This window comes from Balaenoptera musculus, chromosome 8, assembly GCF_009873245.2.
Source record: "Balaenoptera musculus isolate JJ_BM4_2016_0621 chromosome 8, mBalMus1.pri.v3, whole genome shotgun sequence".
Lineage (NCBI taxonomy): Eukaryota > Metazoa > Chordata > Mammalia > Artiodactyla > Balaenopteridae > Balaenoptera > Balaenoptera musculus.
The window spans coordinates 71,466,713-71,491,741 of NC_045792.1; the positions used below are offsets into that span (position 1 = coordinate 71,466,713).

The 25,029-nt window shown below is 36.3% G+C and overlaps 1 protein-coding gene across 6 annotated transcripts in view; it reads right to left on the bottom strand.

Moving 5' to 3' along the window:
• Positions 1–25,029, bottom strand: part of UEVLD (UEV and lactate/malate dehyrogenase domains) — a 45,945-nt gene that overhangs the window by 3,078 nt on the left and 17,838 nt on the right. For 4 of the 6 annotated variants that reach the window (XM_036860160.1, XM_036860158.1, XM_036860163.1 and 1 more), the window contains 7 exons: positions 22,624–22,759; positions 21,772–21,890; positions 17,797–17,899; positions 11,480–11,650; positions 10,257–10,430; positions 2,680–2,743; positions 406–529 (listed from right to left, as the gene is read on the bottom strand). In XM_036860160.1, the coding sequence (XP_036716055.1) occupies positions 406–529; positions 2,680–2,743; positions 10,257–10,430; positions 11,480–11,650; positions 17,797–17,899; positions 21,772–21,890; positions 22,624–22,759 (891 nt within the window). Of the gene's footprint in view, positions 1–405; positions 530–2,679; positions 2,744–6,056; positions 6,337–10,256; positions 10,431–11,479; positions 11,651–17,796; positions 17,900–21,771; positions 21,891–22,623; positions 22,760–25,029 lie in introns of those variants that run through there. The other 2 variants (XM_036860162.1, XM_036860161.1) reach the window with 2 other exon arrangements.

The following is a 25,029-nucleotide window of genomic DNA, read 5'->3' on the forward strand; positions in this document are numbered from 1 at the left end:
CTCATCTTAGCTGTGCTTTAGGGACTCTATACTTGGAATAAAGCAGTAAAGAACAAACTGAACTGGACAAGCAGACTGATGATTGGCTAAGACCAGTTGGCACGTCAGTCTGGGGTGACCTGGCTGGCTGAGGAGATAAATGACAACCAGAAGAAGTTTATGGAATTTATAAATGCTTCTTGGGGATTCCAAAAATTAATGGGGGTGAAGGGCAACCTGGTAGAAGCCCAGACTTCCCATAGCCAAGCAGGACAGAGCTTAGACCAAACTGTCTTCTCCCATGTGTTACTCTAAAAGCTGGTGATACTGAAGATACCTGGGTTATAGTGTGAACAGCACTTTTTCTGGCTTTATATGAATAATATAAATATTTTAATATGATGAGAGAATGAGAATATCAATTACCTTTGCTAAAACTGATACAGAATGCACTTTCTTTTTATCATTCACAATACTGTCAACCAGGTCGGCTACTGACAGTCCAACAGACCAGGATCTTTGACCTTTTACCCTTAACAGTTCCATGGCTCTAGGTTATAAAAAACAAAAACAAAAATAAAACACACAAATCATGATTTTAGAAAATGCACAAAATATGTACATTTAGTTTTAGCTTCTGTTTAAGGTATTAATTAGATATTTTTATGACACAGAAGTGAGAGTTATACAGCAATTGTTAGGAAAACCTACAGTCTAGTAATGAAGCTTTTCTTAAAATGTCAGGCAGTTCACAGAGAGTCAATACAAATGGCCTAATAATATAAAAAGATGTCAGCACCACTAATATTTAACTAAATATGAGTTAAAACAATAAATACATCAGTTTTGCCCATCAAAATTGGCAAAGATTAAAAAGACTGATAACTACTTTTCCAGAAGCTACAGAGAAACAGGCATTCCCATAACTGCTGTTGAGAGTGCAAAATTATTCAACTTTTAAGAGGAATATTTGGCAACACTTGATCTAGAAATTCCTCTTCTAGGAATTTATTCTATAGCAATATGCTCAAGTGTGCAAAGATATACATATAAGTATGTTTGTCTTGTTTGAGACACAAAAAAATTTGGAAACAATCCATGAAAAGAGGACTTGTTAAATAAATCACTACCAAATGTAGTGCCATATAGCTTTTATTTTTTTAATTAATTAATTTATTTATTTTTGGCTGTGTTGGGTCTTCGTTGCCGCACACGGGCTTTCTCTAGTTGTGTCGAGCAGGGGCTACTCTTCGTTGCAGTGCCCCGGCTTCTCATTGCGGTGGCTTCTCTTGTTGCAGAGCACGGGCTCTAGGCACACGGGCTTCAGTAGTTGTGGCACGTGGGCTCAGTAGTTGTGACTCGCAGGCTCTAGAGCGCAGGCTCAGTAGTTGTGGTGCACGGGCTTAGTTGCTCTGCAGCATGTGGGATCTTCCCGGACCAGGGATCAAACCCGTGCCCCCTGCATTGGCAGGCGGATTCTTAACCACTGCACCACCAGGGAAGTCCCCTAGTGCCATATAGCTCTTGAGAAGAATATAAAGTAGATTTATATGTACAATAATGGAAAAATATCCAAGATTTATTATTAAGGAAACAAAGCAAGTTGCAAGATAATATAAATAGCATACATTTATTATTATAAAAATAATAATAAATAATAATGATAATGTTTGCAGAAGCATGGGAAAAAATGTTTGGACACATGGACACTAAACTGTTAACAGTGGTTGTTTCTGGAGAATGGAATTATCCCTGCTTTTCACTTTCTACTATATAGATATCTGCAGTATTTAAAGTTTTCTTTGCTGTATACCAGAAACTAACACAACATTGTAAATCAACTATACTTCAATAAAAAAATAAAAATAAAGTTTTATGAGAGCATACATTCGCTTTGTAACTAATTAAAAGTGATACAAATTAAACAAACATGTTTGAATTCCTTCCTTTTAAAAGCTATAAATGCAGGATTATATAGAGAAGCAGATTAGAATGGATTATACAACATACTACTCTTCTCAATAAGAGAAAATATTCTTTCTAGTTGTTATATTCTAAAAACCATAAACTGCAGGTTTAAAAAGCTAAAAATCACCACTAGGAATTCAGGAAAGGATGTTATTATGTGACAGTAAAACAACAAATGGCATGAAAATATACAGTATGTAGAGTCCACCCTATCGGGTCCAGACACCAGGAAGGCCTCTGAATAAACACAAAAGATACGAGGATCTGTGCATTATACTTTGTTTTTGCCTGAATTTATAATGTGGGTTATCCATTGATATTAGACTAATTTCCAAATGTATTTATGTGTGATTAATAAATACATATTGATTTTTAAGTGGTATGGACAAATTCTCTTCTACATTTAAGAAAATATCCAATACCCTCAGATACAGGATCCTATATCCTAAATATAGGAGCAGTAAATCACTGCCTACAAATAAGGAAACTATTCTACCCTCTAAAGAGTCAACTGTATATCTAAATATTAAGCTTGCAAAGCACTCTTAGATCTACTTTGAGATAAGAAATCAAAGAATAGAAAACATTGCTCTCATGTACTTTGGTTTTGTCCATACTAGTAAGTTTTGTTTGCAGAAGCCCGGTAAGTACATGCTGTGCAAACAGCTGTTACATTAGCTCTGAAGTATATGGTTTTTAGTTGGATAAATGCAAAACTACACTCAGTATTACCTGTTGGACAGCTGCACCTGAGAGTTATGCCTCGTTACATCCTCTTGGCCACCCCATGTGGGCACTAAAAATTAAACGAAAAATTGATTATATTTTGTCAATAACTCTCTTAGGATTAAGATGTGATAAATGATCATCTGCAGTTAAGGGTACCTGTATTAAACTTTAAAGAAACATTTTCCCCCCTTCTAGCTAGAGTTACATTTTTCCACTGGTGGCACTAAATGTGCTGTACTGACTGCTTGGGGTGAGAAAGACTTTGAGCTGCAGTTCCCCCAAAACATGATCCCCAAAGTCTACTTGCAGCCCCTTACCTGTTCTCTCTCAACAACACTGGGCCATTTTACTGTCCAAGTAGAAAGCTTTCTTTTCTCAGCAGGCAATGCATAATAGGCTCCCATGTGCTGCAAGCACTTGGCATTTGCTCCACTGGGAACCATACATACTAATTTCTTTCACCAGATGAGGAATAATTTGGTCACCTATTCTGGACTAGATTTCCACAGCTGTTAGAGAGGCAGGGTCCTGTTTTCTAACAGCATATTTGGGTTTTCCATTGCCTCTTACTACACCATTTTTAAAAACAATTTAAAAACTTAAAGCTATACACATGAACTGGATATTTATACCACACTTTAATACTAAATTGAAAGTAACATTTTGAAACCTTTCTAATAGTCATCTGTTTCTCATCACTGTGAAGACATTCTTTGATACAAATCTTTATTTGGGTAGGCAAAATAAAAACACATTCAGGTATGTAAGACTATTTTATGTTTAAGATACAAGTCTTCTTTTTTTTTTGGCCATGCCATGTGGCTTGCAAGATCTTAGTTCTGGCCAGGGATTGAACCCAGGCACGACAATGAAAGCGCCAAGTCCTAACCACTGGACCACCAGGGAATTCCCACAAGTCTTCTAAACTGCATTCAAGATTAGGCCAGTTAGTGATGTGTCAGCAACAAAGGACAGCTTCCCCTCCTCAAACTGATTATAAGCTTCCAGGGGGCAGGGATCATGTGTTTTTCTTTTGTGTCCTCCAACACAGATTCTTTACCACAATAAAGAATGCACAGGATGGGCTTCCCTGGTGTCACAGTGGTTAAGAATCCACCTGCCAATGCAGGGGACACAGGTTCGTGCCCTGGTCCGGGAAGATCCCACATGCCGCAGAGCAACTAAGCCCGTGCGCCACAACTACTGAGCCTGCGCTCTAGAGCCCGCAAGCCACAACTACTGAAGCCCGCGAGCCACAACTACTGCAGCCCACGTGCCTAGAGCCTGTGCTCTGCAACGAGAAGCCACTGCAATAAGAAGCCCGCGCACCGCAACAAAGAGTAGCCCCCACTCGCCGCAACTAGAGAAAGCCTGCACGCAGCAACGAAGACCCAACATAGCCAAAAATAATAAATAAATACAATAAATAAATTTATAAAAAAAAAAGAATGCACAGGAGATAATACGAGCTAACCTTGCACACAATCCATAATTTTTTAAAGGTATTTTTATTTATTTATATATTTTTAATTTTTTTCTTTCTTTTTTTTTTGCTGTGTTGGGTCTTGGTTGCTGCGTGCGGGCTTTCTCTAGTTGCGGCGAGCAGGGGCTACTCTTTGTTGCAGTGCAGGGGCATCTTCTTGCAGTGGCTTCTCTTGTTGTGGAGCACAGGCCCTAGAGCACACAGGCTTTAGTAGTTGTGGCACGTGGGCTCAGTAGTTGTGGCTCGCGGGCTCTAGAGCGCAGGCTCAGTAGTTGTGGTGCATGGGCTTAGTTGTTCCGCGGCATGTGGGATCTTCCCAGGCCAGGGATTGGCAGGCAGATTCTTAACCACTGTGCCACCAGGGAAGTCCACAATCCATAATTATATTAAACAAAGAGGAAAACATAGTTGCAACAGTTAAGTTGAAAAACATCGAAAAGTTTTAAAAGTTTTTATGTTAAGTTAAAAAAGAAGCAAAACCAAAAATTGTTACATGAAAAATATAAATACATGTGGACAAATTAAGGGGTTTTAAAAAATGTTTCACTTGAATGGAAGGACTATACATGAATTATTTTCTAAAACAAAATTTTGGCACATTATTAGTATATTCACAATATACAGAAAATTGCAGAGAAATGTCTGCTAAATGGAACATGGCATTTACAGACCTTGGAAAGATAAACCAAAAGGGCAAGGTAGGTATAAGAAAAGACAAAAGACACAAAGAAGTCTGGAATTTAATTATGAGTATTACTGCCATTATATATTACAAACATAATCACGTTTTATCTTTCCTCTGAGTTCAGACTTATAAGAGCCATGAGAAAACAATGTTTGGAGAGAGGGAGAAAGCTTCACTATGTTCAAATTTGCTTCTGACACAGTCATTAGGATTTTCAGTTAAGTTTAGATGGACTGAATTATTTCATTTTTTTGTTCATTTACTGCCCAACGCTTCACACTTCCTAAATGTATATTTATCCTAGTTTAAGAATCCCTTTTAAGTAATGCATCTAATCAATCCTAATCTTTCTGGTTCTACTCCTTAAAAACAGTAATCCTCTGACCCCAAAAATTTTAATAAAATATGACCATGTGATCTCTCTTTTCCATTACGTATAACACCTATCCTTTAGGTAAGATTGATGCCCAAAGCAGATGATCTAACACTCTGTTTTGAGGTCCAGCCCTTGGGTTTCTAAAACACCATTTGAAGGAGTTATCTGCAGTTTACATATGATTTCAATATCACAGCTAAAAATAGCAGCTCCAAAGCACATGTTCTACTGACTAATTTGGTGGGGCATACTATGAATGACCTTTGGATACAACAAGATAGTATCAGGATCATTCATTCATTTCAAAACATATTTACTGAGGCCGTTCCAAGCTCAAGGAGTTTACAGTCTGGCGGGGTGAAGAGACAAGTAAATATGCAATTATAACACAGTGTGATAGTGGTTATAATAGAGGCATAAACTTACTTAACCTGGAGAATTAGGGAAGGCTTCCTGGGAGAGGTGGCACTCAAGCCCAGTCTTTTTTTTTTTTTTAATAAATTTATTTATTTATTTTTATTTGTTTATTTTTGGCCGCACTGGGTCTCTGTTGCTGTGCACGGGCTTTCTCTAGTTGCGGCGAGCAGGGGTTATTCTTTGTTGCGGTGCGCGGGCTTCTCATTGCGGTGGCTTCTCTTGTTGCGGAGCACGGGATCTAGGCACGCGGGCTTCAGCAGTTGGGGCACGCAGGCTCAGTAGCTGTGGCTCATGGGCTCTAGAGTGCAGGCTCAGTAGTTGTGGCGCACGGACTTAGTTGCTCCGCGGCATGTGGGATCTTCCCGGACCAGGGCTCGAACCCGTGTCCCCTGCACTGGCAGGCAGATTCTTAACCACTGTGCCACCAGGGAAGCCCTCAAGCCCAGTCTTGAAGGGTAAGCAGGACTTAGCCAAATTAATGAATGTTCAGGGAAAGGAAGCATCAGGTGCAAACGCAAGGCAGCATGAGAGTGCGTGAACCCTTCGGGAAGCTGCAAGTTGATCATCTGACTAGCATAAAATGCTTGTCAGAATGGCAGAAGATGAGGCTGAGGAAGGAAGCACGAAACAAATCCTAAAGGGTCTTATATGTCATGTAATTCCTCCTCCAGGCTGTAACTGTCATTTGTCTCTGAAATACTTAAAGAGAATAATTCCACTTACATATCTGCTATTCTTATAACTCTGTTTCTAAACCCTAATACTGCATTATTTCAAAGTGTAGTTTTCCCTGTCCCTTTGCCAATTTTCTATTCATCACCATCTCGCCGTCTTGATCACTGTAATAACAGCTACCATTTACTGAGTGTTTACTCTGTGCCAGGCACTGTACTAAATGCTTAAGACAAATTATCTAATTAAGTCACAGCAAGAAAAAGTACAGCTTTGGAGTCAGACCAGGGTTCAAATTGCAGTTCTGCCCTTACTAAATGTGTAAACCTTGCACAAATTGTTAACCTCATTGAATCTTAAGCTTCCTCACATATTGATTTGGAAAACTACCACCTCCTTCATGGAGTGGTTTTAAATTTTAAATGAGATATGCAATGCATTTAATACTCCATAAAAAATAATTCTAATTTTGCTATTACTGTGGTGTCACCTATGCAAAGATATAACCAACTGGTGTCCATACATGAAACCAGCAGAGGGAGCCTCTAATCCATTTCTGGCTTCAAGACCAAGGCAATTATCAGTGGATAGAACTGTCTCTGAAACAAAGTAGAAGACAGGATAAAAAGTGATCTGATAGCAGTACCTAGAAGGGAGATAGGGAGGTGGGTTGGGGAGTACATAGGTAGCTTCAATGGTATTTGTATTGTTCTTAATTGAGTATGGATTCATGAATATTTGTTCTACTATGATGCTTTAAAACATACATATATGCTATACGTATTCTTTTATATGTGTCAAATATTACATAATGTTATATCTAAGTGATCTCAATTCACATGCACCTACATCTCTCTATTTCTAGTTCCTACTTGAGAGCTCCCTTCCTTGTGCTTTTGTCTTACTTCCCTTGGACCTCTCTTATTGCAAGTCAACACTGCCTTTTATTATAGTCGTTTCCTATATTTGACTCCAAGCTGCCTAAAGACAGGGTCAGGTTCTTATTCATTTATGTAGCTCCAACAGCAGTCAGCACAGTACCTTAGGTTTATTTATCAAGTCACACCATCCTTTATTTTCTCTTTACAATTTGAGATATTAATATAACCATATTGTGAAATGTTCTTACTCATTCAAAAATTATAACTTATTAGGGGGACTGGTTAAATAAATTTTGGTATATGCAGTAGTTTAAAAGAATGAGTAAGATCTATATATGTTATTATGCAATCATTTCCAAGTCATATCGATAAGTAAAAGGGCAAGGTGGAGAATGATGTATTATGTATACTTCATACATGTGCTTGTCCATACACAGAACATTTCTGCAAGGTTGCATGGCTTCTAGAGAGAGGGACTGGGTGTCTGGCATAGAAGGGAGACTTATTTTTCACTACATATCTTTTTGTACTAGTTAATCCTTTTACAATGTGAATGTACGACTTTTTCAACTAAAAGAACAGCTTAATAATTTACGCTTTCAATAAGGAGAAGGTACACACACAAAATTCAAATTGGATCAGAATAAACAGCAGTTTAACAAAAGAATAAATATCTTGAGACAATATATGGTTAATTACCACATAGCTAGCAAGAGCTTTTAGCTCAAAGGAATGAAGGAATCACTGTGCAATGATGTGATCAAGAAAAGCTTCAAAGGGTAAGGTAAGGGAGACTTGACCTAGATCTTGAAGAATGAGATTTGAATATGCTGAGAGAGAAAGAGAAGGGATTATGGGAAAGGTAAATTCAATGGGCAAAGGTCCCTGTGGCTGAAGCAAAGCTGTGGGGTGGAGCCAAAATGCACAAGACCTGGGTTTTAGTCCTGCTTTGACCTGAAAAGCTACAGGCTCTTGGGGATGTCACTCTTACCATCCCTGCATCCATTGCTGGCTCCCTACAATAAAATGTAATCGATGATCCCTTGGGTCCCTTCCAGCTCTCTAATAACATGACTCTCTCCATAACTGTAATTGGGAAGGAAGGTTAAGACTGTATTTTGGGACTCCTTGAATGGCAAGCAAAAGAATTTAATAATTTGGTCAGAGGAAGCCTGTGAAAGTTTTTGAAAAGAGGAACGTGACTTAGGAACATTGAATTAATGTGTGAAACATACTGCAAATACTGTTAAGTTTTAGCTAATATCATTATTAATTTGGCATCATTTACAGGGTAGACTAGAGGGAAAAGAGCAAATTAACTGGGAGATCTGCAATAATCAGACAAGCAAGAGATCAACATGGGCCAGAATTCAAATGGTAGTAGTGAGTAAAATTTGGGGTCTTGAGTTTGTTTGAATCCCTAGACATTTGTTACTCTAATACATCTGCTCCAAGTTCTTATTTGCTCCCCTTTTCTGGTTCTATTGATTAGTGTTTAGTGTCAGGAAGCATTCTGAGCCTGAAAAGCTATTTCTGCTTGAATCACACTGTCAGGTTTTGTCAAGGTTTATTCTATAGCCCGACTCTTTCTAGCACTGAACTTTCTAGGTAGCCAGTGCAGATTTATACAGATTTAAAATCTTCCTCCAGTTCTCCAGTTAAATGATCACTTCCTCACAGGCAGAGAAGTTCTTTTCTACATTGTGCTCTACTCTACAGCACCTACAGGCTGAACAGAGTAATAGTAATATACTTTAAATGAGGAAGCAATGATTAATTTTCCCCAAATTACCTTTTTAGCATATCACCCCCATGCTCAAGTACCTTTAATAGTTCCCCTCTGCCTGAGAATCACCTTCCAACTCTTTTATCAGGTATTCAAGGATCTCCAAAATGTGATAGCAACCAAGTTTATCTGGTTGAAACTCTGCAACAACCAGTCTAGATTTTTTTATCCCATGAACATGCCATACTTAAGTGTGTGCCTTTGCCTATTTTCCCATTCCTGGAATGTCTGTCCCACTCTTTGCTATTTATTCAAATCCTATTCATTCTTCCAAAGTACAGTTCAATGATGGCCTGCACAGAATTTTCTCCAGTCATTTCAACCCATGTTAAATGTTCACTCATAAGTGTCTAAGCACTCTAAGTCTAAAATATATTCATTTTTGGCACTTAATCAAATAGTACCCTATACTTTCATTGTTAGCCAAAACATCTTGTAAATATTTTTCTTGTTGCTCTAAAATAATTTTTAAGTATAATGAAGGAAGAGACTGTGCTCTGTGCCTCTTTTGTATCACACTAACATCTTATACAGTAGTGAGAAGAGTAGACACTCATATACTTGTTTAAATGAATAAAAATGAACAAACTTAGGATAAAGCACTTTTATCACCTAACCAACCTGACTTTATAGCATGAGGGAAAAATAAAGAAAAAAGAGATTCTTGAATCAAATAGGGAAAGCATTCTTTTGGGATAGGAAAAGGGGCTTTCAAATCCAGGGGGCTGTATTTTATGAATGCTTTCTGTGGTAGGGACAGAGCAGAGAGCAAGTAGGTGGTAAAAAAAAAAAAAAGGCCATAAGGGTAAATAAAGAATGAAAATTCTGTTTAAAAAGGTGAGAAACGGACAGGAGGTATGTACCTAGGGAGAAAGTCTGAACTTAGGGAAAGGTAAGCAAGATTGCAGGATGGGAGAGTAAAGGAAAGAGTTCTGTATATGCTTTAGGGTTTATGTAAATGTTGCTCTCCAGAAAATTAAACTTTTAAATTGATCCTGGATGCTGAAATTCAAATACAAAATATAAAAAGATAAATAAAAATATAAAACCTAAGGGGGTCTTGCATTTTACTTACAGAAAATTAAATACAATCGGAATGACACGTTTGCAGAGTATATTCACAATACAGGGCCTGTCACACAAAAGGCACTCAAATGTGGAAGGAAAGCCAATTAAGTGCCACAATTCTGGAGTCCCCAGAACTGTGCATATCATGCATATCATGGCCTCTGGTGATGTAGGTTATCAATATACATAACTAATAAACATGTATTTCTTACCTTTGTCTTCTCCCTGCTCACCAATAACCCATACTTCTCTTCCTGAAGTCTGTGCCTTCAAAACATTTGTAATAATATATTGTAATCTCTGTGAATCCAGATTGCAACCAATTCCAATCACTCGATTTGCAGGAAATGCACTCAGTTTCCACGTCACATAGGTCATGATTTCCACTAAATATTACATACAAGGTGAAAATATAAATATTTTTAAAAATATACTTCTAGCCTAGTTCCTAAACAAAATATTTATTATTTTAATAAGTATATTAAAACTTGTATATACTCTTCTTAGGTCCTAAATGTACTATGAAGCATAACATATTTTAATTTTATTATATATTATATAAATTTAATATATTTTAATTTTAATTAATAATTTAAAACAACTAACCAGGTTTCAGCATGATTTTACATAACTTTGCTGTTAAATATAAATTTTTAAGAGTGGAAAACAGATAATTTCCTTGAGCAGTTAAGCAAGAAAGATGAAAACTGGGTACAGAAAACCAGAAAATAATTTTTTTCATTGATCAAGTTCTCTTTTATATCTAGCTTAAGCTGAATTTCTATCTTTAAATTAAAATACTGATTCATATACCACCACCATGCTATACAGCATTATCAACAAAAATACAACTATTTTTTTCTTATGTGCCAAAAGGATGTCAGGAATTAGACCAACATCCCTCAATCAGTTGCTACAGGAAAACAAGTGAAATTCATATCATACTCCTATACTGGGAACATTAAAAAAAAAATCTGTTCACCAATTTGAGTCCAGTACCACCTAATTCTTTGAAAAAAATTTCTCAAATAATTTGAGAAACAATTTAAAATACAAAATGTTAAAAATGCACTCCGGTGTGCTCACTAACATTTTATGACACTTCAGAGTTAACAAAGGATCCTTCCTATAAGCTACTGCATCTTTCTCTTGGGCGTTTAACCATTTTCTCACTGAGAAAGGCATGGCTAACAACCTGGAACATATTAATAGTAATATTACATAAAAAATTGTAAGTTGTAACCTTCTAGTTAATGCCAGTCAGAAGAAGTAACTGGTTGACAGGATATGGAAAATACTGCATTGTTCATCATAAGAGCAATTTAACTGAATACTCTGGCTGTCCCTTTATAACATTGTTTTATGACTTTTATCAGAAATGGCAATTCTACTGATACACTGGACCACCAAATTTATTTAAAATAAAGCCTTGTACCTGGTTGAGATGCAACGAGCAGGATGCCATGTGGACTATAATGTCCCAGAGCTGCAACAAAGGCTCTGAACATATCCACATTGCTCTGCACCACATCGAGGTAGGACTGAGAACTACCCAGAGAGTTGACTGTGAAGATCACCACCTTGGAATGAGCAGAGGCAGACAAATCTAATGAATAAAAAGAAACAGTCTGAGCTCAAGATAAAGGTTTTAACCAAGTTCTTGTTCATGATAATCAGGTTCTTCTTTTCTACAATTAGACAGCTTTTAGCACAACTGCCTCTAGATCAATCCTGTGTCCATAGGAAGGATACAAAGTGCTGAGGTTTGCCTCCAGAAAGAGGATTAAAAGCAAGAGTGTATCCCAAGGGAGGAAAGAGCAAAAAAGATAAAATAAATTACAGGATCCAGACTCCACAAACAGGGAATTAGGTTTCTATGTAATTCACAATTTTCTTAGAAAAAATAAATAATATGCTATAGGCAGAATGCACCTATAATCAATTACATCACTGATTTTTTTTTTTAAGCCCTAGGTCCATCCATGTTGCTGCAAATGGCATTATTTCATTCTCTTTATGGCTGAGTAATATTCCATTTTTTATATATAACGCATCTTTTTTAAAATTTTTTATTGGAGTATAGTTGCTTTACAATGTTGTGTTAGTTTCTACTGTACAACAAAGTGAATCAGCTATACATATACATATATACCCTCTTTTTTTGGATTTCCTTCCCATTTAGGTCACCACAAAGCATTGAGTAGAGTTCCCTGTGCTACACAGTAGGTTCTCATTAGTTATCTATTTCATACATAGTATCAATAGTGTCTATATGTCAATCCTAATCTCCCAACTCATCCCACCCCCCCTTCCCCCTTGGTATCCATACGTTTGTTCTCATCACTGATTTTTAAACTGCGAGTTTAGGGGCCCTAGAGTTTCTTGAAAGTGACTAAGAAGCCATGTAGGAATGGGAATAAGTGGAAAGAAAGCTGGCAGGCACAGCATAGTGTTGTTTGTATCTGTTTTATTTATTAAGGATTCTACTCCAAAGAGGAAAAAAATTATTTGAAAATCTTTAAATCAAGATAAAACATCTTGGCTCATTTTTTTACTGACTTTTCCTTACATTGAAGGCCAGTGTCTTGGTTTTAGGTTCTTCTAATGGGGCTTACATGTAAGCAACTGTTATGACTTAGGAAAAGTTGTTCTCCAGAATTCATGTCTCTGATCCTCAAGCATACTTACGCTATTTTACAACTACATTACTCTCTATTACACAGTGTGTTTTACAGAAGTACATGCCAAAACAGTGGCCAGAATTATCACTATCAGAAACAACAGAAAAATAATAAAGTAACTAGGGTGATATCAGTTCAGTCAACATGTGTAAATGATTATTAGCATCTCAGCGAGACAATGAGTAGATTCCAGGGTTTATAGTCTTAATTAAGCCTATAAGGCCATTTTCCTAAACAAGTTGCAGAATGAAACCCTTGTGCAAGGTGTCCACTGGGAAATGCGTTATCCAATTTTAATTCATAATCTGACACAGCTGTGGGGGTAGATCCAAAAACTGAAGTCCTGGATTTTAATTATGATTCTTCATGAGTCCTCTTAAGTAAATAATGCCTATGTTCTAATGTTCAGAATAGATACCTGGTAATGAGTCAAAATCTCAGCATTGGAAGACATTAGAACTGAAAGGGATATAGTTAATACTTCCATACCACTTCTATGTGCCAGGTACTGTTCTAACACCTTGACCTGTATTTACTCATTTAATGTAATCCACAACACACTGTGGGGTCAATATCATCCCCATTTTACCGATGAGGAATCTGAGGCACAGAGAAGTTAAGTAACCTGCTCAAAGTCATAGAGCTAGTAAGTAGCAGAGCCAGAATTCAAGCCCAGGCAGACTGGCTTCAGAGTGCTGTTCAACACTATGCTATATTTAGAAACTTAGTCCTATACCGTCATAAAGTTGAGGAAATTGATATCTGGAAGGATTAGGTAGCTTGTCCATACTACTGTATTAAATATCAGTGAACAGTTGAACTTATGACCCTACAGTTTGGCCCCAACCTATCTTGCCAGGATCATATTTCCTTTCTTTTCCTTCTTTAGCTTCCTCTACTTTGAATGATGAAATGTCCTCACCCTCAAGGTTGACTTATAAGTAAACAGAGTAGTAGCTGTCTAATATGATTTCAGAAGTGCAAGAAAGCCTTCCTACTCTAAAGCCTTTTAATCTCTCCATAGGCCTGGGGTGGACACAGGCTTCTGTAAGTTTAAAAAGCACCTCAGGTGATTCTCACACAAGGGATCAATCCATAACCCATGTTTTAAGAACCACTGGCTATTGAGCAAATTTTACTTTGCTCCATATGTCAACAACAGCTTTTTTTGTTTGTTTTTGGCCACACCACGCAGCATGTGAGATCCTGGTTCCCTGACCAGGGATCCAACCCATGCTCCCTGCAGTGGAAGCCTGGAGCCCGAACTACTGGACTGCCAGGGAACTCCCAACAACAACTTAGTTTTTAATTTGCAACTACTGAACACTTTTTTCTTGAGGCACACACATACACATACTCATGCACCCAAACATCTATGCTTGTATATGCAGAGACTATTTCTGGAGTGAATCATAAGAAATTGGTAACAAACATGTTTGAAACTCCTGCTTACTGTGTGACCAAAGCCACAATCTCTCTCAGCCATCTATAAAATAAAGTAAGAGAAGTAATGGAATATATGTAAACTATCTAGCTTATATTACTGGATTCCCTGAAAAAAAATGGCATCTATTATTATTATTAAGGATAAGGGACCAACATAATAGTGTCTTCAGCCAGGAAATGACATGATCAAAATAATATCATAGGATAATTATTCTATTAGCTATGCTTAATATAAAATAAAAGTAATCAGCAGAAAGGAAACAGGAACCCTCATATACTGCTGGTGAGAGTATAAATTAGTACAACTTAATAATATACATTTTAAAAACACCTTTGACCCAGTAATTCTACTTTATCCTACTAGGTAGAGAAATACACAAAGATTTTTATTACATTACAATGTTCTCTGCAGCATTATTTGTAATCACAAAAAAACACAAAAAACTAAATGTCTACCAATAAGAGACAGACATCCATATGATGGAATATTATTATAAAGCTGTTCAAAGAAATAGAGCTATTTAGATCTCTATGTGCTATTAATAATGATCTTCAAAATGATACTATAAATTAATCAATAACTTAAACACAGAATTGTGATATGGCCTAGCAATTCCATTTCTGGGTACATACCAAAAAGAACTGAAAAGAGGTGCTCAAACAAAAACTTGTACAAAAATGTTCACAGCAGCACTACTGACAATAACAAAAAGATACAACCCAAATGTACATCAACTGATAAATGGATAGATAAAATGTGGCATATCCATACCACAGAATATTATTCAACCATAAAAAGGAATGATAAATGCTACAATATAGATGAACCTTGCAAACATTATACTAAGTGAAAGAAGCCAGACACAAAAGGCCACATATTGTATAATTCCATGTATATGAAATATCCAGAAGAAGCAAATCCAGAGTAGATCAGTGGTTGCCAGGGCCTGGGGAAAAGGGAAAATGGGGAGTGATTGCTTAATGTGTAGAGGGTTTCCTTTTGGGGTGAGGAAAATGTTCTGTAACTAGATATTCGTGACAGTTGCACAACATTGTGAATATACTGAATGTCACTAATGGTAAATTTATGTTATATGTATTTTAACACAATAAAAAAAGGGATAAAAATATTAAGTGCAAAAAACAAGTGCAGAATCAGTTTCCCCAGTCTGACTTCTGAAGCAACTACTCTTAACAGTTCCTCAGTATTTCTCCAGATTTAGTCTATGCACACACTGTTCGCTTATGTATGTAGAGTATGCATGTTTGCAGGCTCATATATACATATGCACAGCCCTCCCCAAAGTATTTTAGTAGTTATTTAAAAAATCCAAATGGAGAAAAGTACAGCTCTAGGATGATCATCAATGCCTGTCATGATGGGGCATTACTAAAATTTCCAAATGAGCTTACTTTCCCAAAATTATTAACACACTTCTCCATATCATAGAACATATTTGAGATGTTAGCTAATATTATATTTTAAATTACCTCATGTAATAGTAATTATCAGGAATATGCAATCAAAATTAACAAGGGGAACATGAAAGTTGCCCCAATATAGTGCTAATTCATTCAAAACTCCTTACTTGGTGGCAAGTACCACATCTTATATATCTACTCTAAGGATTCTATTCTTTCAATTATCTGAAACAATAGTTATTGATGGTTAATGAGACACATAGGAAGAAACAATTTCCTCAGGTCCTAAATGGCCTCACAACCTCTAGGGCCCATGTACTAAACAGTCTCCTGGAGTGATTTGGAAGAGTGAAGAGGTCCCTTAAGAACTTCAGTACCTGGAAATGAGAGGCACAAGAGACTATCCAGCTCCCCAAGAGATCCTCTGTACAAGGCCTACAAAAGGATCATTAAGGCAACTATTGTACTCTTTCCAGAGAAGGAAAATAAATCCATTGTATCCTACAGGGATCCAGAGGCTTGCTAGAACTATTACACCCAGTTTTTATAACCTATAGGTATAATTTCAACTTTTTGATCCACTGCGGTTCTTAGTACATTCAGCCTTGTGAAACCATATGTCTCAATATTTTATTTGGAAAATATGGCTAAGAATACACGAGGGCTTCCCCGGTGGTGCAGTGGTTAAGAATCCACCTGCCAATGCAGGGGACACAGGTTCGAGCCCTGGTCCAGGAAGATCCCACATGCCGTGGAGCAACTAAGCCCATGCGCCACAACTACTGAGCCTGCGCTCTAGAGCCTGTGAGCCACAACTACTGAGCCCACATGGCACAACTACTGGAGCCCGCCCACCTAGAGCCCGTGCTCCGCAACAAGAGAAGCCACTGCAATGAGAAGCCCACAACACACCACAACAAAAGTAGCCCCTGCTCCCCGCAACTAGAGAAAGCCCGCACGCAGCAACAAAGACCCAACGCAGCCAATAAATAAAATAAAAAGTAACTTTATTAAAAAAAAAAAAAGAATACACGAAACCTGAGTAAGGAAAGGCAAAGGAAAGCTAAGCAACTATAGCATATTACAACCTGACTCTAGCTATAACCTGGTTTTCGGAGACTAAACATTCTCTAGTTCAATGGCCTTCCAATATTTTTTGATCATGCATCCCTGGTAATAAAATAATTTTATTCCCACATCCCCAAATCTGGTATTTACCTACATATATATGTCTGTACTAATATATTATGTACATTGTTAAATATATGCAAATCTTTTGAATTAAAAAGATTTAAAAAATTACTTTTTTAACATTCTAAATTTTATTTATTAATGATACAAACCCCTCTTTTGTTTTTATTAAAATTCATTTTAACAATATATTTTTAGTGAAAGCAATGTGAATGAATTTTGTTTTTTAAATCTTGATTTAGCACTTTGCTATATACCAAGAGGTATGTATTAATTCCCACTTTACAGATGATAAAACTGAACTTTGAGAGATTATATAATCTGACAAATGGCAGAGCTAGTATGCAAACCCCCATGTCTAACTCTAAAATCAGTGTTCTTAACCAATATATTATGAAAAAGGAAGCAATCAGAGAAAACAATTTATACTAAGGTATAAGTCAGAGACTGAGAATAAATCCTTCCAACCGATCTGAATGTTATTTGCTTATCTGACTCTTATTAACCTAATTAGTTGCAATCTGTATGACTTCAGGTTAAGTCCCTTAATTTATATGAATCTCAGTTTCCCAATATGTAAAATGAGGGACTTGGACTAGGTGATCTTGAAGATGCTTTCAGCAGTAAAATTCTAGGACTCTAGGTAGAGCACAGAGAATTTTTAGGGCAGTGAAACAACTCTGTTTGATACCATAATGGTGGATACATGTTTGATTTGTCCACACCTATAGAATATACAAAGACAAGAGTAAACCCTAATGTAAACTATGGACTTTGGATGATAATGATGTGTCCAGGGAGGTTTATCAATTATACCACTTGGGTAGGGGATACTGACAATGCAGAGGCTGTGCATATGTGGGGGAAGGGGGTGTACAGGAAATCTCTGTACCTTCTGCTCAATAATACTCTGAACCTAAAACTGCTCTAAAAAATAAAGTCTACAAAAAAATTCTAGGACTCAAATATAAGGGCAAACAAGGCACAAATCTTTTAAGCAGAATAACCAGACCTTTGCTGATCTCCACATTAGGCAGGTTGAATATGTCAAGGTCCATCATCACTCCTTTAGTCCCTTCGGAGAGGTCTAAGAGGACCAGTCTGTCTGCAATGCCCTGTACAGTACAATAAGAAAAAGAACAGCATTACACTGCACATGGCCAGTTACTCAGTTTAAATTCATTCAGAAGTGAGAGCTAAGGGAGAACGAATACATAGGCCTATGTGCTCTCTTATGAAGGAAGTAGCACAATAGCAATAAAAGGGACATACAAGCAAGAAAATACTATGCACTTGAATAATGTGATCCTTTAGGCTTAACTAAAAACTGGGCTCTAACAGGGCTTAACTCAGAAGTCACAGAGTGCAGGTTTCTTTTGATGGGATAATGAGTAAAAAAGATGACATGGTGCACTCAATATGTTTGCTACTGTTCTTCCGTTTATGTTTTCGTTTTGTCATAATTTCCATTCTGAAAGAATTTAGAGTGATTTTTTTGGGTCTATTTTAGCATCAATGTCAACACTAATGCCAAGTTTCTCTTAAAAAAAAAAGATAATAGTCATAAAGCTAAAATAAAACCCAATTATCATGCAGTTCTCTCCCCAGAGATCTCATGGAAAATACTTCACATGCCTGTAGACAGCTTTCTAGGTGCCATGGTGGGCTGACCATAAACAACAGCATGGAAACTCCTAAGAGTCGATTTACCTTCGTGTAAGTCCTTTTTCCAAAGCAGCAAGGGATATGAGCATCTCTCCTATCTTAGGGTACAGGAGCAAGACTACCCAGGGATCTACCAGACTATGAGGCAGAAAGTGTACAGGAAGCAATCCAGCCATGCTACTTATTAACTTTGTAAGACTGACAAAGTCACTGAACTTGGTCTTATTTCTTGGAGTTATGAAGATTAATTATGTGACACAGGGCTGGCAAAGAGCAGTCCTCTCTAAATTGTACCTATTAATTTTATTAACGTTAACCACACTCATAAGAGAAATGCAAAGAAAACTATGAGTTACCATTTTTCATTTATCAGACATGCAAAGATCCCAAAGTTTAACAGTAGTGTGGGAAAACAGGTATTCTCATACACTGTGGGAATGAGAATGAACTAGCACAATTGATATGAGGGATAATTTGACAATTTCTGTCAAAGTTTAAAAATACAAGGACTTCCCTGGTGGTCCAGTGGTTAAGACTTTGCCTTCCAATGCAGGGGGTGCAGGTTCGATCCCTGCTTGGGGAGCTACGATCCCACATGGCTTGTGGCCAAAAAACCAAAACATAAAAACAGAAGCAATGTTGTAACAAATTTCAATACAGACAAAAAAAGAAAAAAAAAAGGTCCGCATCAAAAAAAAAATCCTTATAAAAAAATAAAAACACAACTCCCTTAATCCATCAACCTCATTTGTAGAAATCATCCTACAAGTTTATTAGTACATGTGTAAAATGATACAATATGTATAAGGATATTCAAAAGACTAGAAACAAACTAAATGTCCGTCAATAACCACAACAAGGCGTGTTACATAGTGGTTTAGAGCAGAGCTTCTCAAGCTTTAAGGGATCGCCATTTAATAGATCAGTGAAGCACATGGATTACCAGGAATTTTGTAAAAATGCAGATTTACTTCCTTTGATCTGGAGTAGGGCCTGAGATTATGTATTTCCAATAAAATCTCAGATGATGCCAAGGCCACACGTTGGGTAATAAGGATCTAGAATACAGGCTCTGTAAATAGATTGCCCAACCTCAAACCCTGGCTCCTTTTATTAATACTGTGACTTTGGGCAAGTTGGGTAACCTCCCTATGCCCTGGTTTCTTCATCTGTAAAATGACAGTAACGATAGTACCTAAGTCACAAGGTTGTTGTAAAAATTAATCAAGTGGGACTTCCCTGGTGGCGCAGTGGTTAAGAATCCGCCTGCCAATGCAGGGAACTCGAGCCCTGGTCCAGGAAGATCCCACATGCCGCGGAGCAACTAAGCCCGTGAGTCACAACTATGAGCCTGAGCTCTAGAGCCTGCGAGCCACAACTACTGAGCCCATGTGCCACAATTACTGAAGCCCGTGCACCTAGAGCCCGTGCTCTGCAACAAGAGAAGCCACCGCAATGAGAAGCCCATGCACTGCAACGAAGAGTAGCCCCCGCTCACTGCAACTAGAGAAGAGTCCGCTCGCAGCAACGAAGACCCAACGCAGGCAAAAAAATCAATAAATAGAATAAATAAATTTATTTAAAAAAAAAATGAATCAAGTGTTTAGACAAGTGCCTGGATCTAGTAAGCATTCAGTAAGGGTTAGTTACTGCTGCTACCACCACTTCAACTACTGCCATTATTATGACTACTACTGCACTAGTTGAATATTGTTGCACTATTCGAATATTGTACCTTGTATCAAAATATTAACATTTAAAGGGAAAAACGGAAAGAAACCTTCCAACTAGACAGTTCACAAACAAAGAAATACTGATAGTGCGACTTCTAACAGTTAAAGAAATATGACTTTAAGGGGTCTTCCTACACTTACCAAAAACAAATAAAATTGATAAAACTTAGTACTGTTAGCAATGCCAAAAATCAGGTTGATGTGTGCATTGTTATTAGCAGTGTAAATTACACTGTTATTAGCAGTGTAAAGTTCTGCCCTTCTGAAGAGCAATCTAGCAATATGTAATAAGTACCATAAAAACCATTCATGCCCTCTAACTCACTAGTACTATTTCTGAGATTATGTACCCTTAACAGAAAATTCAGACAAGAAAATAAACAACTTGTAAGGCAGTGTTTATTGAAGCATTCTATTTAGTAACAAAAGATCTACAAACATTTCAAATTCCAATTAAGAAGGAAGAGTGCATTCAGATGGAGGGTGGAGGAAATGAAAATATAATACGTCAAGTTAGCATATATGGTTCTGAACAGTTAGCTTTTAAAATCTTCTAGCTCCCTGGATACAATTTAACTATTTGCTGAAGTAGAACCTACCTCCAAGATATACGTGAATCTTAAATGGAAAGGGAAGAATTTAGATGGCAATCAATCAAACTTTAATAGAAAAGAAAACTAAATACCAGCTATCAAATAAATACATGGAGGGAGAGCTAGTCTTGCAGTCCCCAACCTTTTTGGCACCAGGGACGGGCTTCGTGGAAGGCAATTTCTCCTCAGACGGGGTGGGGGTGGAGGGGTGGTGGGATGGATGGCTCAGGCAGTGATGGTTCAGGCGATGGGAGCAGCAGATGAAGCTTTACTCACTCGCCCACCGCTCACCTCTTGCCTGGTTCCTAACAGGCCGCAGACCGGTAGTGGTCCTTGGCCCAGGGGCTGGGGACCCCTGAACTAGTCTATTCTGGTCTACATGGCTCAAATGACACAGACATGCTGTTACCATGATACTGGGCCCTGGAGGGTCTTTCAACCTCTCTGGAGGGGGGACTTAAGCCTTTCTGAAAATAATTTATACAGAAAAGATCTAGTAAGAAGTACTCATGGAAAAATAGGCAAATCTCAAACTATTGTAAAATATCAAATCAGGAACTATTATCCTAAAAGAAAGTGGAGTAATTACACAAGAAAAGGCAATTGTTTTTAAAAAATGTTAATTTTAGAAATAGCTAAATTAAGTATTATATTAAATAAGAGTTTAATTAAAGCAGCAGGACTCAGAAAACACAAAAGACTTTGTGACTAAGTCAGATGAATGTCAACTTGAGGTTTCCCTTGGATTAGGATGATGAGCCCATTGTTCAAATAATGTTTTTAAAGCCTATTCCACGACTAACTACTAATTAAGAAGCAACATTACTGATGAGAACTTTCACATATTTTTTCTGTCAGCTTACTAAATATATTTTAAGGCAAAATGAAGTTTTCCCACATGACAAAATGAAGCCATTACTTCTTGTGTGTTAAATAGAAACTGCCTAAAAGTGTAGCAATATGACAGATGTATTCATAACCACTATGCTTACATACCTTTGCTGAAATTGCTAATGTGCAGGCAATTCCCAGTTCTCCACTGCCAACCACGGTAATTTTATTGACTGTTTTATTCTCATGATTTGCCCAGTTCTTTGAATTTATATCTGAGACACCTAAAAAGTAAAGTGAACTATCATAAGAATTTAAAAATATCAAAAATCTTTTTAGCATCTTAAAAAAAATACACCAAAGTTCAATAACTTGGACAGAAAACATGGTACTAGGCACTCCATAATAGACATTCAAAAATATTGTTGAACAAATGAAATGCAAGAAAGACAGGAATCTCATATTAAATATTCTACTAAATAGAGGCTATCATTTTAAACAGAAAATATCTTTCCAAACATTTAAAAAATATTATATAAGACTTAGAAAAATAGGATTTCCATAATTCTGAAAAACATTGTGATTCTTACTGCTCTAGTCTACAATGCAAAAAAATGTTTAACATGAAATTTTGCAAGCATGGGTATTTTGCTTTATCCTCAATGAGAAACAATGAGAATCATAGATTCTCTGGTCCAGGATACTGAATGAGGCAAAAAGCCACATAAACGTATAATGAAAAAGGTTTGGGATCATTAATATATATCAAGTGGTTTTGAAAAAAACAAATTATTTTAGCTGTCAGGATAAAAGTAATCTTTTACATTTTAAGAAACCATATTCATTGGAACTGTATGGTAATACTTACCTTATGATAAATATATAGGAATTTTTGATTCAACACAGATATGTACATATACAAGCATGTATTTATTTAGAGAAATCAAGTAGCAGAGAGTAAAGGATATTAGTGAGAAATTGTAAACTCATAACTCTATGATTAACAAAAATACAAACCTTCAGTGATTTTTGCAATATAGGCTAGCAAGTCTACCTGCTGTGCCTCATCAGATGATGATAGAGAATACAGGGGAAGTTCTTCTTGAAACTTGGCAATCATTTCTTTAATTAATCCAACAATGACAGATTTAGGCTACAGAACACACACAAAGGGAAAAGTTATGCAAAAATTTTGCTAAGGAATACTACCTTGTTAACCTATACATTGTTATAGAGTTAGCCAAAAGAAAAGTATTACATCATGCTCTCATTTTTCGAAAACTACCATACAAATTATATGATACTTTTAACTGTTTTAATACATTTAATCGAAAAAAATTAATTTTTTTAGCTGAAAATAAAGGGAGAAATGCTAAATCCACATCTCCAAAAAGTGGGAAAACAGCATAAATGTGCTTACTAGCAGAGTACCTATATTTGGGAATGGCCTTGTCTATCTGCCTTTTTTTAACTTTTGATTTTGAAATAATTGCAGACTTACAGAAAAGTAGCAAAAAAATAGTACAAAGAATTTCCATATACTCCTCACCCAGATTACTCAAATGTTAACATTTTATCACATTTGCTTTCTTAGTCTCTTTTCCTCTATTTTCTGAACCGAGAGTAAACTGAAGATATGATACCCCTTCAGCCCTAAATACTTTAGCATATATTTCCTAAAAGAAAGAACAAAACATTCTCCTATATAACCATTATCAAATCATAAAATGAACACTGATATTTATCTAATCCAGTACTGTTCATTTTAATTTAACTGGTTAAGCAACCTTAGTGAAATGCACTGAACCTCTCTGAGCTTCAGTATTATTAGCAATACAATGTGAATAATAAATCCCAATAATATGAGAAAAAATTGAGCTAATGTATGCAAATTATATGTTGTGAGTGTAAAATATATGGTTATTATTATTATTATTAGGAATATTTAGTGGCTTGCTCATTTTAAAAATTGCTTAATTTCTCAGAGTCTGGGTTTCACTCTAATAAATTTTTTATTAGAATAAAAAAACTCATATACCTTTAAAGACTAAGCAGATAACATAATGTGTGAAGTTGTCAAGTATAAGAAAATTTGGGGAGATGGTCACTGTGGCAAATTGGAAAGAGTACATGTATAGTCATTCAAATTCATATTAAGAACAAAACAAAGCAAAACAAAACCACTGTGCTGTTCAAACAAAATTCTGTAGTCCTAATGCAGCACACTGACTCTCTTGGGGAAAATGTCTGCAATCCTTGGCCTAGATGACCTCTAGATTCCTTCTAGCTCCAAACTCTGTATAATTATACTATGTAATTCCAACTGCACGTGGAACTTAAAGTTTACATAGTACTTTTAAAAATCATAACATCATACTTTTTTTTAATTGAAGTATAGTTGATTTACAATGTTGTGTTATAGTTTCAGGTGTACAGCAAAGTGATTCAGTTTTATATATATATATATATATATATATATATATATATATATATATATATTCTTTTTCAGATTCTTTTCCATTATAAGTTATTACAATATATTGAATATAGTTCCCTGTGCCATATTATCTATTTTATATATAGTAGTGTGTATCTGTTAATCCCAAACTCCTAATTAATCCCTCCCCCTCCCCCAAATGTAGTTCTTCTAAATAGGGCCATTTAAATAATATAGTATCTTCTTAAGACTAGTTTTAGCTTATAATAAAGAGGTTCAGAATAGTAAAATGAAATCAATACTGTCTGATCTGAAATCAAGCACAACCTTGACTAGATTATAGGACTATCTCTGAGTATTTATTAAACAAACAAAACTATGAAAAGAGATGCCAAAGAAAATCAGAAAGAGGAAACAGGAAAGATAAATTCCCACAATAGGGCACAGACGTCAAAATACTGTTGAAGGATAGTATTTTTTTTAAAAGTTGTAAAAATGGATAAAAGAGATAAACAGACAATTCAAAAAAGAAGAAACGTACATGATAAATAAATGCATGATAAGATTTCAATTTCTCAAATAACCAAAGAACTAAACATTAAGGTTAAGACCTCATTTTTGTCCTTCCAACTAACGAATTTTTATCATGCCCTATTCATCACATTTAACTGGTAATCTTATTATTTAAATCACCAAGTAATGCAAATAATGTACAAGTTCATAAAGTAAAAGATTAATGTTTCCCCACCTGAACTCCACTACTGACAATTTGGTATGCATCTTTTCTTTTTCTATTTCTTTTTTTTCTTCTTTTTAAAAGTTTTATTTATATGAAAAACATAGAAAACCATAAAACAATATGAAATGCATCCACAATTGCATATCTTTTTACAATATGTATATAAAATAAGAAGTGATAATCCTAATGCCATCCTTTACTTCAACCTCACTCCTCTCTGACAGATCCCTGTCCTCCGGTCCTACAA